Source organism: Echiichthys vipera, assembly GCF_963691815.1.
Source record: "Echiichthys vipera genome assembly, chromosome: 5".
NCBI classification, from domain to species: domain Eukaryota; kingdom Metazoa; phylum Chordata; class Actinopteri; order Perciformes; family Trachinidae; genus Echiichthys; species Echiichthys vipera.
In genome coordinates, this window is record NC_139830.1 from 13,208,430 (window position 1) to 13,222,298 (window position 13,869).

General features: G+C 39.1%; 1 protein-coding gene across 2 annotated transcripts in view; it reads left to right on the plus strand.

Annotated features, from left to right (window-relative positions):
• The window catches only part of dync2h1 (dynein cytoplasmic 2 heavy chain 1), a gene marked incomplete at its 5' end in the record, with an annotated part of 103,680 nt that continues 89,811 nt past the window's right edge, over positions 1-13,869 (plus strand). For both annotated transcript variants that reach the window (XM_083913639.1, XM_083913640.1), the window contains 27 exons: positions 1-183; positions 479-652; positions 916-1,054; positions 1,527-1,645; positions 1,988-2,132; positions 2,495-2,640; positions 2,792-2,878; positions 3,766-3,900; positions 4,321-4,434; positions 4,537-4,648; positions 5,354-5,478; positions 5,702-5,877; positions 6,158-6,353; positions 6,472-6,567; positions 6,772-6,933; positions 7,081-7,179; positions 7,278-7,417; positions 7,735-7,963; positions 8,892-9,019; positions 9,537-9,652; positions 9,930-10,057; positions 10,381-10,530; positions 10,746-10,951; positions 11,416-11,571; positions 11,690-11,804; positions 12,108-12,278; positions 13,166-13,324. In XM_083913639.1, the coding sequence (XP_083769765.1) occupies positions 1-183; positions 479-652; positions 916-1,054; positions 1,527-1,645; positions 1,988-2,132; positions 2,495-2,640; positions 2,792-2,878; positions 3,766-3,900; positions 4,321-4,434; positions 4,537-4,648; positions 5,354-5,478; positions 5,702-5,877; positions 6,158-6,353; positions 6,472-6,567; positions 6,772-6,933; positions 7,081-7,179; positions 7,278-7,417; positions 7,735-7,963; positions 8,892-9,019; positions 9,537-9,652; positions 9,930-10,057; positions 10,381-10,530; positions 10,746-10,951; positions 11,416-11,571; positions 11,690-11,804; positions 12,108-12,278; positions 13,166-13,324 (3,906 nt within the window). The remainder of the gene's footprint in view (positions 184-478; positions 653-915; positions 1,055-1,526; positions 1,646-1,987; positions 2,133-2,494; positions 2,641-2,791; positions 2,879-3,765; positions 3,901-4,320; positions 4,435-4,536; positions 4,649-5,353; positions 5,479-5,701; positions 5,878-6,157; positions 6,354-6,471; positions 6,568-6,771; positions 6,934-7,080; positions 7,180-7,277; positions 7,418-7,734; positions 7,964-8,891; positions 9,020-9,536; positions 9,653-9,929; positions 10,058-10,380; positions 10,531-10,745; positions 10,952-11,415; positions 11,572-11,689; positions 11,805-12,107; positions 12,279-13,165; positions 13,325-13,869) is intronic.

Genomic DNA, 13,869 nt, shown 5'->3' on the forward strand with positions numbered 1-13,869 from the left:
ATGCTCCACAGTTCAGATGATGCTCGCAAAAGGTTTATCCTGACCACAACTGGAAACTTCTATGGTATAAAGCCCTCGTTGTCCCTGACTGACAGCCCACAGCTCAATAACTTCTTGGACGATGGAAATGAGTTTGTCCTGTCCATCAGCAGACATGAGAATGACCTTCACTTTTCAAATAAGGTAACAGAAATGATTAAATCATCCATATTATGTTAAAGTTTCCTAGTGTGGATCAACATATCCATGTGAAATAATTCACCTGGGGGCTAGGCAAATATCCTATTCTTAAACCAACGTCTGTTAACTGGTTGAATAGACAGCATTTTCCAACCTAAAATAACCGTTTTTTTCTGTATGCAGACTAATAGCCTGTGTAGGTCATGTAACTTTATTCATGCATCATACTAGAAACAACAACACTTGACAATGAAACTGTGTCTTATTTCTTTTAAAACATTTAATCTTCCTTTGTCAGATTGAAGCATCAGGGGACAGCAGAGAGAAGGTGTTGGTGTTCTTCAAGCTTCATCCCACAGTGATCACAGAAGACAACCTTCACCAGAGCCTCCTTGTGTCATCCATGCTGGAATCTCCCATCAACACCCTCTACCAGGCTGTAAGACAAGTCTTTGCACCTGTACTGCTGAAGGTGAGTCTGTCACTGTGTATTAAATAATTTCATAGATGCTTTTTGAAAGATGTAGACTTTGTAGTAACATCAATCACAGTGGAAGTTTCTGCTCGACCACACAGTCAATGCAAAAATTATAGCTATTATGCTATTTTCATGGATACTTTAAAGTTTTTCTCCTAAAGCATTTAATAAAGGGATGCCCAAAACAGGCAGGAGAAAAGAGCAAGACTATTTAGTCCAAAACTTGAAACATGTCTCTCTCTTTCACTTCTCTTGAGGATGAGCGCTGGCGTTCAGCATTTGACCCTAAGCTGGCAGACCTGCTGAGTGAGCTGGAGCTTGGCCTGGGCTCACTGGTCCGCCAGTCTGGAGCACAACCCTCTACAAAGAGGGGCAGTGTGGAGGAAGATGTCCTTGGTATGCATGAATATATTTTTGCAGAAAGAAAAACACAAGTATGGGCCCATAGCATAGTGCCTACAGAATGAGCATAGAAGCGATTAGAGATGTTTTTTAAAAGATTTAGATTTTGGGGGTTCTTAATATTATGCATGCAATTTGGAAAAATGGAAAAATGGCTTGCTAGTAAAAAGTAATGGTAATGGACAGCTGCACCTGAATTTATTTCAGACTTGCAACCATTTGGCTTAAGACCGCATTACAGTACTGCATTTAAGTAATATAAACTGTATGTGTACTCTCAGTATGCCTATCACAAAGAGTTTATAAATGTGTGGCGAAACAGGATTTCCTCATCATAATGGGGGTTGTCTCGTAATAGAAAAAAACAAAAAGAAACTCTTAATCTGATAAGAACAAGTATGCATTATTATTTTAAAACAATGTACTTTTTATTGTATTAATTGTATTTTTTTCCCACTCTATGCAGGCATCCTGACTCCCAGTGATGAGTTTCAGTACTGGGAGTATCTCTCTGAGTCTGCGGAGAAGAACAGTGTGAGAGAAAGGGCTACATATTTCACTGAGCAGTTCAAACCCATACAAAAGGTATGCATGCAAACATTTATGTATTAGGGTTGAAAAAATAGTTGTTACATTTCCTACATATGTTTTTTATAAGTATACAGGGTGAAATACAATTATTGAGATCTGTTAATCTGTAACTATACAAAGCAATGTTTCCACAGATAGGCTGGTAAAAAAAAAGCCATTACATCTTGGTACATTTTCTTATTTTAATTTTGAAAACTGCAAAATTGTGAGTCTTAACATCAACATTATTTTACATACTGTTCTGAACAGTGTTTAATAATTGTTCGCAAAGCTAATATCTCAAATGGCAGTGAACGAGCTGGGAACTTACTATGTGTCTCTTTGTGTTTCCACCAGGAGTATGGTGGTCTTGATGGCTTGTCTATGCCTGATGTAGTGGATCTGGTGGAACAGAGCAGAGACAGTCTGGATGATGTTTGGAGGCAGACTGAATTTGAACCTTATCTAGAAACACGCATGACCCGACTCATGGATGTTATTGGTGGGACACTCTCACACATACACAAACTAAAAACAGGAAATGAATACAAATATTTGCTGATGTTGTTTTTAAGGTACAGTGTGTGTCAAGCTACTGTCTGATTTTCCTAGGAACTCGTCAGTATACAGTACCTACTCTATATACAGAACATGAATTGTCAATAGTTAAATCTTGAAATGCGATGATTGCAGTGATTCATTACTAATGTTGACTCAGGGCTACAAACGTTCTACATAAGAAACCGTCTCTACTAAAAAGTGACAAGTGCTTCGGCAATCCATGAGTAACAGCGTGAGCATGTGTACTTTTCCTTTTTTTGTATGTTCTGACATCATTTCTTTTTATGATTGATTGTGTACAAGGTGGAGCACTGGGAAGATATGTGCAGAGGAAGCTGAGTGGTCTTAAAATTTTTGAAGAGCCATTTGTATCGGTGAGGGAGAACCTGAGAACGGGCGTTGCCATCTGTGAACAGTGGGTGGTAGCCTGTGAGCATCTGACTGGACAGGTATGAAAGAGATCAAAATTGGGAAAAAAAGGGTACAATATGGTTCCAAAAATCAATACCTCTACACTTTACTCTCACAATAAACAACTCACTTCAATTCAACTGTAAATAAGGTATGTATTTAATTTATATTTATTGCATTTTTTCTCAGGTATGGAAGAGACATGTTCCACACCCATGGAAGGGAAACAAGCATTGCCCGCAAACAATTCATTGCCTTGCAAAAAGACTGGATGAGGTAAGATATGGTTCATTGTCGAGGAAACACTTTCCATGACATTGTGGTACACCCGTTGCATCACATTCAGTGCTGAAAATATAACTGCAAATGTCGTCTTAGTTGTCCTCTCCTTTTTACTGGGCAGACGTCACATTTAAATGGAATTTCCAACTGATGTTTTTTCTGAAACCAGAATAAGGAAGGAAAAGTGAGCCATAAATGAATCAAGTTCAGAGTGATTAACTTAGTACCGAGTTCCTCCTCAGAGAACAAAAAGATACCAATCCTCCTTTTTTTGCACAGCAATTCTTGAACTGATTTTATACATATACGTTCTTCATTGCACTTGTCATCATTTGAAGTGATCTTACATGTGTACTGTGTACTGTGTGTAATCTGTCTTGATTGTGACATTATGTGATAGTGATTTTTTTTTTTACAATGAATGTGTGTGGGTGTGTTGATCCAAAAAGTAACCCACTCACATTGGACATTCATGAAACATTCATATGTACAGATTTGATCCTAACTTTTGTCTTACACAAATTGTCTGCCTTTATGGGCTCAGCTTTTGGATCTAGACAGCCTTATCAACCTGTTATGGCATGTCTTTTCTTGAAGGAAAGAGACCCACAATTGGTCTTGAAATGGCTACCACAGACTTGGGAAAGTGACTCCACTGATCCAGAGACTTGCATGCCCTTCTTTCTCTTTACAATAAATCGTATTATTTCCATTGTGAATGGAATGATAAATGTTTTCCATTGAAGGTTTGACATGGGCTTTTGTCAGTTTAGCATGCTTTATGGGCATATCTATTTTTCTGAGAATTAGTTTCATAGCCTGATAAGTCCAAGTCAGTCACAAATTGTAAGTCATGTTGTTGATGCCTTCATATCTACCAGGTGGTGACTCTGCGTATGGTTCATGAAAAACTTCTGCGTCTACTACCGGGAGGGAAGCAGCAGGCTCTGACTTCAGATCGTGTGTTTGAACCTTTCTCTGGACTAAACCCTCTGCATTACAATCCCTACACTGAGGTTAGTTGCTGAAAATTGTGTGCATGTGCATTTGAGACTTCTGAATTACAATGTACATCGTTTGAGCCTTCCTCGCGCCTTTACTTTGTTAATTTCAGTTCCACCATGCAGGCACAATATGGTACAGGTGCAGGTTCCTCATTGCGTGTCAATTTAAACAGATAACTATTCAAGCTGAGAGAATCCCCATGCTCACACTTTCCAGCTACAGCCAACTTGCTTTTGATTGCTCCTCCACCCACCTCATCTTAAATTGACTTTGATCTTGTGAAAAAGCACCCATCTTGCAGTGGCAAATATAGAAAAGCAATTATATTTATTTGGCCTTTTTAAGTTGCATCTTCTACACTACTGTATTTATTTAGGCAATAATGAAACATACATTTTGTGTTGTATTTCTTTTGTTGCATATTTTTGCAGCCTCTTTGGCGAGCAGCGGTGGCTCAGTTTGAACGCCTTATGGCTCCATCAGAGCAGGAGGTTGCTAGCAGATTAAAGAGCTACATCGCTGATGTACAGGACAACCCACAACAGGTAGTGAAACATACTACTTCAGCTCAGAAGTAGTGTAATATTATGTGTGGCTGTGTGTTGATGTGGGAACTTACAGTTTGTGCCTGTGTGTTTGTCGCCTAGCTGTTGCAGGTGTTTCAAAAGCACAAGGAGTTGATCAGACGTCCCACCATCAGCAAAGAACTGCATTCAGAGAGAGAGACCCTACTGGCCAGATTATTGGACTACAACAAGGGTACATAGTTCTACCTTTAAGCACTTTTGTCTGTTTCTGTGTCAGGGATCGTGTGACAGTGGGTAATTGTGTTTACACATGGTTGAAAAATGTGTAAAATATAAATAAATCACTTTTATGCTCTGTGTTCATCGACTGTAACACAGCTGCTGAATGGGCTCACTATTGAAGAATGATGCATTTATTTATGTTACAGTATTATTGTCCAGACTAGATTTTAAACTCACAGATGTGAGGTACAAGGGACAGGTGCATGTTGGTCTTCTAAAAATGTGGCTGTAACACACATCTCATAGACGCAACTAAGGCACTTTCAACCATTAATGTCTAAATGCTACAGTTTGATAAACATAAGAAAAAACGTCTCAGAGCCACATTGGAGTAAAATCTGAACACACAGACATATTACAGGTATTTTTAGTTAATTTTTAGACGCATTTTTTTTATTTTGATGCAGACTTTGACCCTTGGTACAGACCATGGACGTATATTTCAAGATATCCTTGCTCCTAGGTTGTTTAAAAAAATGCTATAGTTTAAATTGGGCAGTAAGATGTCCTAGAGGTTAGAGCAAACATTTGGTCACAGAAAGGCTTGGGAAGATTTGGGAAAACTAGTATTACAATGCTAAATGTTAATTTCTATGGTGGGGAAAGCTAGTAGTATAATGTTGTTGTTCCTCATCTATTTTATTGATATTCTTAGGCCTGAAAACTGACTTTGAGAATCGATGCCATGGAGACCCTGGAGACAAGTCTGGGCCACTTGTTGGTAGGAACCTCCCTGAGGTGGTCAACAAAATTGTCTGGGTCCGACAGCTCATACACAAGGTAACTGAGTGTGGGTGCCTGTGTTTCATGGACCTTCTGGTCTGTCATTAATTTCTATGTGTAGAAGAATAAGTCTTCTTCAAATAATTAGATATGAAAAAGATGGATGATATAACTTCAGCTTTTTGTGTTGATTTTACAAATACTTGATTATGATGATAGAAGAATAGTGTGTACTGATTAATATTTATTTTATATTCCTGTGCTTGCATTCTTACGTTAGGTTGAGGACTCTGTTCGCATAGCAGAGGCACTGCTTTCAGACCTGTCTGGGTTTAAGGGGTTCCTTCGTTTCTGTGATGACCTGCTAGAAGTTCTGAGGGCATATGAACAGGAACAGTTCGAGGACTGGTCAAGAGATATATTGTCTGGACTGGCTGACCCAAAGTCAGGGATCAGGTTGGAAACACAGTGACTTCAATTAACAATTCATCAAAGAAAAGTTAGCAACAGTGAATTTGATCTTAACTGCCACTGAAAGCATTCTTGTCATTGTGGCAGCAACATACATACATTTTCTGAGTAAAATATTTTAGTTAGTGGCTATATACTGCTGTTTTCTGCTGTTTTTCTTTTCCATGGTCATTATCACCTCATTTAGCACATTGATCAATGGCACTTCAGTTTGAATTGGTGCTGGTTTGAGTGGATCTAATGAAAAAGCTCTCCCTATGTATAGTCTCCAGGCCAGTAACCGTGTAATGGACCTAGACCATGTGGACGGCAGGCTAAAGATCCAGTATTCAGACAGGCTGGTCACTCTGCTCAGGGAGGTCAGACAGCTCTCTGCCCTGGGCTTTCCCATCCCAGCCAAGATACAGCAAGCTGCTAATACTGCAGACAAATTCTACAGACAAGCCATTGTCCTCAAACAGGTGAGAGTGAAAGGTCAAGATAAACACATTTCCTTTTCTCGGTTATTTATTCATTCTCATTTCTTTTGTTTTAGCCTATCTCAAGCTCATAGTGTAACAAAGTGTTACTGTGTTGTAGGTGGCCCATTTCTACAACACCATTGACCAGCAGATGATTCCCTCTCAGAGACCTATGATGCTTAGTCTTGCCCTAGCCTTTGAACAAGTCATCAAGGTACTGCACACAGCTGGAAGTTATCATTTTACTTTCTATTCAAGCTGCTAACTTGCGGTTGCCCAAATTTGATTGTAAGCATGAAAAATACAGGAATTATAGATCCGGAAATGTATTTAACTCAACAACACACTTTAAGCAGGAAACTGACTTGTCATCTATACATTTTGGACTGGAGATAATCTTTTTGCTTTTCTTTATCAGAATCCTCGTTCTCAGTCAAAGGAGTCAGGCGGTAAACTGCAGATAACCTGGGACAACCCCAAAGAGTTGGAAGTTTACATTGCCAAGCTACAGACTGCTGCTGAGAAACTCTCCACCGAGAACAGGAAGTTACGCAAATGGCACACTGACTTTATTGACAAGGTTGTAGCATGCTGTCATATTTTGACTTCACTTATTTTATATCATATGATTGAATTCAGAGGCAGTTAGCACCAATTTGAATTATTTACTGTGAGCCAGTAGATTAGTAACTATATTTGTTTACACATTTCTGGGTACATTTCTCAGGTGGTGAAGCTAATGAATGTGGATCTACTGAGACATCAACAGCGGTGGAAGGATGGCCTTCAGGATCTCCGTACTGGCTTTGCTACTCTGGAGGCTCAAGTATTGATTACAGTCATAAGTATAAGTCTCTTTGCTGATGACCTTCATGTCATTTTTTTCCTCTATATTGGAAATCTAATGCATGCATGTGTGTGTAGGGCTTCAGGTCTAATGACATGCGGGCATGGCGTCAGCACTGGAACCATCAGCTGTATAAAGCTCTTGAACATCAGTACCAGACGGGACTGGAAGCTCTGAACAAGAACCTGCCTGAAATACACATAGACCTCACTTTCAAGTCAGTACACATACTTTCATTTGGTTCAAATTCCTGTCTCTGTATCTTTATTCTCTTATTCCATCTATCTCTCATCTCCGACTTGTACTGTAATTCTTTGTGTATGGGACTTCCTGTCACACATATGTAGTATTTTCTCCTCATGTTAAACCACAAGCATCAGGTTCTGACTTTCTTTCTCCATCTCTTAATTCTCACATGTCACCATTTCTCTTCTTGTTAGTTTATCTGTCTCTTTCTTTTTCTGCATCAAAACAAAAGTGTGGATTAGTGTATTCAAATTTTATGTTCATTTTTTCTTTCCTTCCTGTGAATAGGCAGGGCCGTTTGCAGTTCCGTCCTCCCTTTGAGGAAGTGCGAGCACGCTATTTCAGGGAGATGAAGAGGTTCATCTCAATTCCAAACCAGTTCAAAGGGGTCAGTGCCCAGGGGGAGGAACTTATCTTCAGCGTCATGATTGATAGAAATGCCTCTGGGTTCCTCACCATCTTCAGCAAGGCCGAGGACCTCTTTAGCCGTCTGCAGGCTATACAACACAAGTTCAAGGTGCTGGAACAACACAAATTATTATTAGTCAACTGTCCTGTAAAGGGCATCTATATAATGTTAAGAAAGTGAATCAAGTGGGTTTTTTCTGTAGGGTAATTATCACTATTGTTCTCATCTATCAGCTAATAATTAACTAATGCGTTACATTTTGTGGCAAGAACTTAGGCTCAGACATCCATGTATTTTATATGAATGTTAGTCTCGCACTCAAGCATTGAGTGATGGCTGCACAAAAAAACAACCTGGAAATCAGTGCACGTCAAATGTCAAGCTTTATACCCATACTACATCCTGGTAAGCGAGACTACATGAATGCAAACTGATGAACCTTTTTTCCACCTTTTTCTCATTGAAGCTTAGCGATAAGTCATTGCTGTACTGTTTTCTTTGAAATAATGCAAGTTGGATTAGTCATGCTTCTCTATTTGTATACTGAAGCCCCGTTGTTTTCATTGCATTTTCCCCTTTTATACTACCCTAACAGAACAGTAAGCACAGTATACAGTATTACAGTCATTTTCCCTTCTGTCTGCATCCATGCATGTCTTAACTCTTGGGGAAAGCCCTCACCAGTCAACACCAGACTTCTCTTTTTTTTAGTTCTGTTTTTGTTTAGTCATTTATGTCTTATTACGTATAGTTGTTGTCACTTTTGACACAGAAGCATTTAAAATTGGGAAATGTTACCTTACCACTGTGTGTGTGTGTGTGTGTGTGTGTGTGTGTGTGTGTGTGTGTGTGTGTGTGTGTGTGTGTGTGTGTGTGTGTGTGTGTGTGTGTGTGTGTGTGTGTGTGTGTGTGTGTGTGTGTGTGTGTGTGTGTGTGTGTGTGTGTGTGTGTGTGTGTGTGTGTGTGTGTGTGTGTGTGTGTGTGTGTGTGTGTGTGTGTGTGTGTGTGTGTGTGTGTGTGTGTGTTTGTGTTGTAGGAGTGGGTGGTGCTGGGCCAGGTTGATTTAGAGAAGTTAGTGATGGAGCATCTGAATTCCGTTCAAGACTGGGAGAGAAACTTTAAGGCCCTGAAAGCCAGAGGGAAGGAATCAGAACGTCTGCCCAGGTATATATCAAACATAATGAACACAAGTAAATATCTCAAAAGAAAACCAAACACAGCCAAAATATGACATTTCTCTTCTGATTTTCAAGAACAAGGTTTAAATTATTAATAATTAAAGCACCTTTCTAAAATTCATTCATTAATTGCAAAACAGTCCGGAAGAACACAAGGCCCAAATTTAGCCAGGATTGGAACTATCATCCATTTTGATATCTAAAGGCAGATCACTTCTCAGGAGTGATTGAGTAATAAAGCATTTTGTTATCAGCACAAGCTGGGTCTGCTGAATCAGGTGACATTGCACCAGCATGGGAAGCTTTGTTTGGTTCTCTGCTATAATTCAGCTTTTGCAGATGTTACAGAGTTCTTCCTTCTTATTTGTATTGTAGCTGAACTTTTTTTCCTCTACCAGAATTAAATTGACCTGTTTGATTCACTTCATGTTCATTGACACAAATGCATGTAGTGTACACCCAATAGAGTCACAGGCACTGATCCTCTCCTTCTCCCCTTTCAGTCAGGAGAAGGTAGACTGTATTACAGTCAACTGTGAGCCAGTAAAAGCCATCATCGATGACCTGATCCAGAGGCTGTTTGACATGCTGCTCTCATCACTGAGGAAGTCCATACAAGGTGAGAAACAAACAGCTCAATTGTCTTTATACTTTAGTTTTCCCCCACTCTGTTCTCACTCCTTTACAGCTTTAAAAGTGCATTTTCATACAAATGTATCCGTGTCATTTACACTTATCACAAGCCAAACATCTCCCTGTTTCAATTTCTTTCTCTGTTTTTGTTTCGTTTCAAATTTTGCTTTTCATTCTTTTGTCTTAATGGCATCCCCTTTGATCTTACTTTCTCTTTCCTTTTCTGTTTTCTTTGCATGTTCCATTTTCCCTCTTGCTTTTAGGGCACACCCAGGCAATAGACAGTTTTGTTTCAGAGTCAATGGAGGCCTTATCCACCCGACCAGAGAGCATGGAGGAGATTGGTGCGGCTAGTGGCAAATATAGCCAGATATTAGCCCGCAAACCAGAAGTAAGACAAACTTCTAAACTCTTGCCAGGAACTTACTTGAATGATAGCACTAATACTTGTGGATTTTAGAAATAAAGGTTCTGACATCCCTTGTATTTTTTATTTATGTAACCTTTTAATAGATTTTTTGATATCATTATATCAATTATGTTATCCCCTATTGTCAGTAATGTGACATGCCTTGCTTCATGAGTGTACGAGCATTTGGGCGGTATGTTTTGTTATATAAGAATAACAGTGTCTTGCATACCATGTGATATGAGCCAAATGTTTGACAAGATATCTAAATAAACCAATTGATTTTGCTGTATGTATGTGTATAGATCCTACCTCAATTCCAGTGTGCTGAAGAGAAGAACCGCTTGCTGCGAGCAGTGGCTGGGGGCGGTCTTGACTCCTTGTCCTCACTGAGGGCCAAGTGGGACAAACTGGAGCTTGTCATGGAGAGCCACCAGCTCATGGTCAAAGATCAGGTGACATAATGCACAAATGTTGAATGGTTTAAAAAACTTCTCATCACACATTTTCTCTAACAGCAGCTTTCTGCTACTGCTTATTTATCTAAAATATCTTCTTTTCTTCTTCTATATTTCTTTTCCTTCCCCCATTTACCCCACTCACCTTTCTTTTTTGTCTCTTGCTGTGTTCTTGTGCTACTTGCTTTCCTTTTGAACTGTTCGTCCTTTAGGTGGAGGTGATGCGAAGTAATGCCGCTGGTCGTATCAACGTCTACAGGGCAGATCTGGAGAGGTTTAAGGCCCGCTGGGACCAGCTGAAGCCTAAAGATGAGATGCTTGAGAGTGGTGATCATGCTGCTCTTCTTGCGTGCCTCCAGACCATCAGGGACAAGCAGCAAGAGTTCCAGGAGCTAGAGCTTGTGCGCAGTAAACTGCTGTAAGTTCTTTTTAATATGCAGATGTTTATTGCCTTCATCTTTTTAGAATATGCTGTGGTTCAATAAAATGTGCTTATGCTGTGGCCAGGAAATAGCTTATATAAATCGTTTTTATATTGATGGGAATGTTAGTAAATCTGATGTGATAATATTACAGCCATTTTAATTTATAGCCACACGTTTGACTAATAATACAAATACACTATAAAAGTTTGTGACTCATCAGGTAATCATCTTTATTTTATTTTTAGATGTCCCATGCTTTTGCTTTGCTATCTATTTATTTATATTCATCTATTTGAAGTTACTCAGTAATTATTACTGATGCTTTTCCCTCTGCACACCTAACTTGAAATGACGAGAAGCACTATATTATCCATGGCTTCCTCCCAATTACACTACAGCGACCAGGACCAAGTTTCAGTGCCTTTACATCTGGTCTCCTCTCCTCTCCTCTCCTCAGTGAGGACTGTGCCTATTTTAACCTGGAGGCTCCAGATTTCTCTCTGGCGGAAGACACAAAAAGAGACATGGAGGAGTACAGCCAGATGTGGGGGCTGTATGAGGAGTGGCAGCAAGGCTTTACAGAAAAGGCCCAGGAGGATTGGATCACATTCAGGTAAAGGGTTAATTTTTTGACTGATGTAAATTGATCTAAATCTTTGAAAACTGTTCTCACTTTGTGACTACTCTGTGTTCAATTGTGTGTGAACATTTATGTTTTTGTTATTTTACAGGAGCAAGACCTATGTGTTCGAGGAATTTCTGTTTACGTGGCAGGACAGACTTAGGAAGCAGGAGCAGCCTTCTGCCATGTCTGTTAAACTGCAAGGAGAAGTAGACAAATACAAGGTAGAAAGTAGTACAGTTTGAGTACAGTATATTTATTAAAAACAAGACTACAAATCTCAAGCTAGGCTACAATGTTTATTAATCAACAATACATTACATCAAATTTTATGGTTAATACAAATATATACACATTTAGAAAATAAATTGGTGTTGGAGAAACTATAGATGTATGGTAGTGCTTTAAGTATCATCTTTGAAGCATAAAATCAATTTGATTGTGGATCTCATATGTTGTGGATCTATGGTTGGTATTTAGTTTTTTTTTTTTTAAAGTTTTTGACACTTTTCCATCTGCATATCTAGAACATGGTGCCAGTACTGAAGTATGTGCGTGGGGAGCATCTGTCTCAAGACCATTGGTTGGACATGTTCCGTTTGCTTGGTCTTCCAAGAGGCACGACTTTAGAGAGACTCACCTTCAATGACCTCCTTGCTGTGGCAAATACCATCATAGAAAAGGCCTTGGAGCTCAAGGTATGTGCTTACACACGAATGCAAATACATAAACATACTGGGTTGAAGCATATACGTTCATTAAGGATGTATGGGACTATGATAGATAAAAAAAATATGAATTGTTATGGCTACCAACATTACTGCAATGTGTGACTAGGGCTGCAAGGGGGCAGTAGCAAGTAAAAAATTGCACTCTTATTAGCCTGTGAATTTTCTCTAGCCTGTGAATGCACTCTTATTAGAACAGGAAATACTCATGATTATAGGTTAAGAGACATATTCACATACAGTATATAATTAAGAGTTTGGGATGTAGTATTTTGTGTCTTTGTGAATAAATCCAAATCCAATAGTTCTAAGTTAAAACTCAAAACACAAGCAGGACGCCTGCAATCTCTCACAAACTGATTGACAGGTAGTCAATCAGTTTGTGAGAGATTGCAGGCGTCCTGCTTGTGTTTTGAGTTTTGGTGGTTGGCCAACCCTTTTTGTTTTCTTTTTGATTGTAAATATTGTGTTAGATATGCTTTACAATGCAAAAACATTGTTTACCATAGTGTTGGCCATTGAGAAATGATTCGATTTAACTGATAATTGCAGGGTTTTTACTTCTCATCACAATGATTCAGTTAGTATCTTATCTTATAATATATGTATAGAGATATAAAGATAGTTGTCCTATTAAGTTTCCAATCTGCAAATTTCAAGGTGTTTCTCTCATCTTAGATTTTCAGTGCTTAACATCATATTCTTGGCAAGCCACATAGAACATCTACATATTCATAGTCCGTATTGGAATTTGACTAAACAGGGCGCACAGGTGGTTCAGAGGTAAAAGTTCTTGCCCACCAGCCCAGTGGAGTAATGCTGTGTGTATGTGTATGTGTGTGCGCACTTGCAATCAGGACCTGAACAGTCGTGCTCAGGCAGAGGTAACAATCAGAGAAGCACTGAGGGAGCTGGATTTGTGGGGAGCTGCCGCTACCTTCACCTTTACTGAGTACATGGACAGCAGCAGACACACTCTCACCCTCATCAAGGACTGGAAGGATATAGTCAACCAGGTACACACATACACAAACAAATACTTGTATACAGTTTGCATAATGTCACAGTGAGTCAGGGTTAGCAGTAAGCACTTAATCTTAATCAGCAAAGTAAATTACAGTGTATTGTAACTGATCATAACCCACCTGTACAAAGCAGATGGCATCCACCCAAATGAGAATGGTGTGTTTACTCTTACATCCCAGCTAACTGCTCTCAGTCTGCCTGACATTTCTGGAACCAAGAGATTCCTAAGCATCTGTCTACTGTTTTCAGTAAGCTGAAAGAGATGTCCTGGTTAACTTAATAAAGAATGTCATAAATTAAATGCAGGCTGAGAAAGACTTATTTAATATGTTTTCTTACTTAACATGTATGAGTGTGTGGGTATCTTGTCTTATATAGTGAATTGTAAAAAAATGGTAGTGATACTGTACAGATAATACAGAAACAGATGATTATTGAATGATGTACTGTAATTTTCCTATGGCATATCTTTTCCTTGTTTTGATAGATATTTAAGTACTGTAGGTCTGTAACTCTTCACCTTTTCTGAATCTGA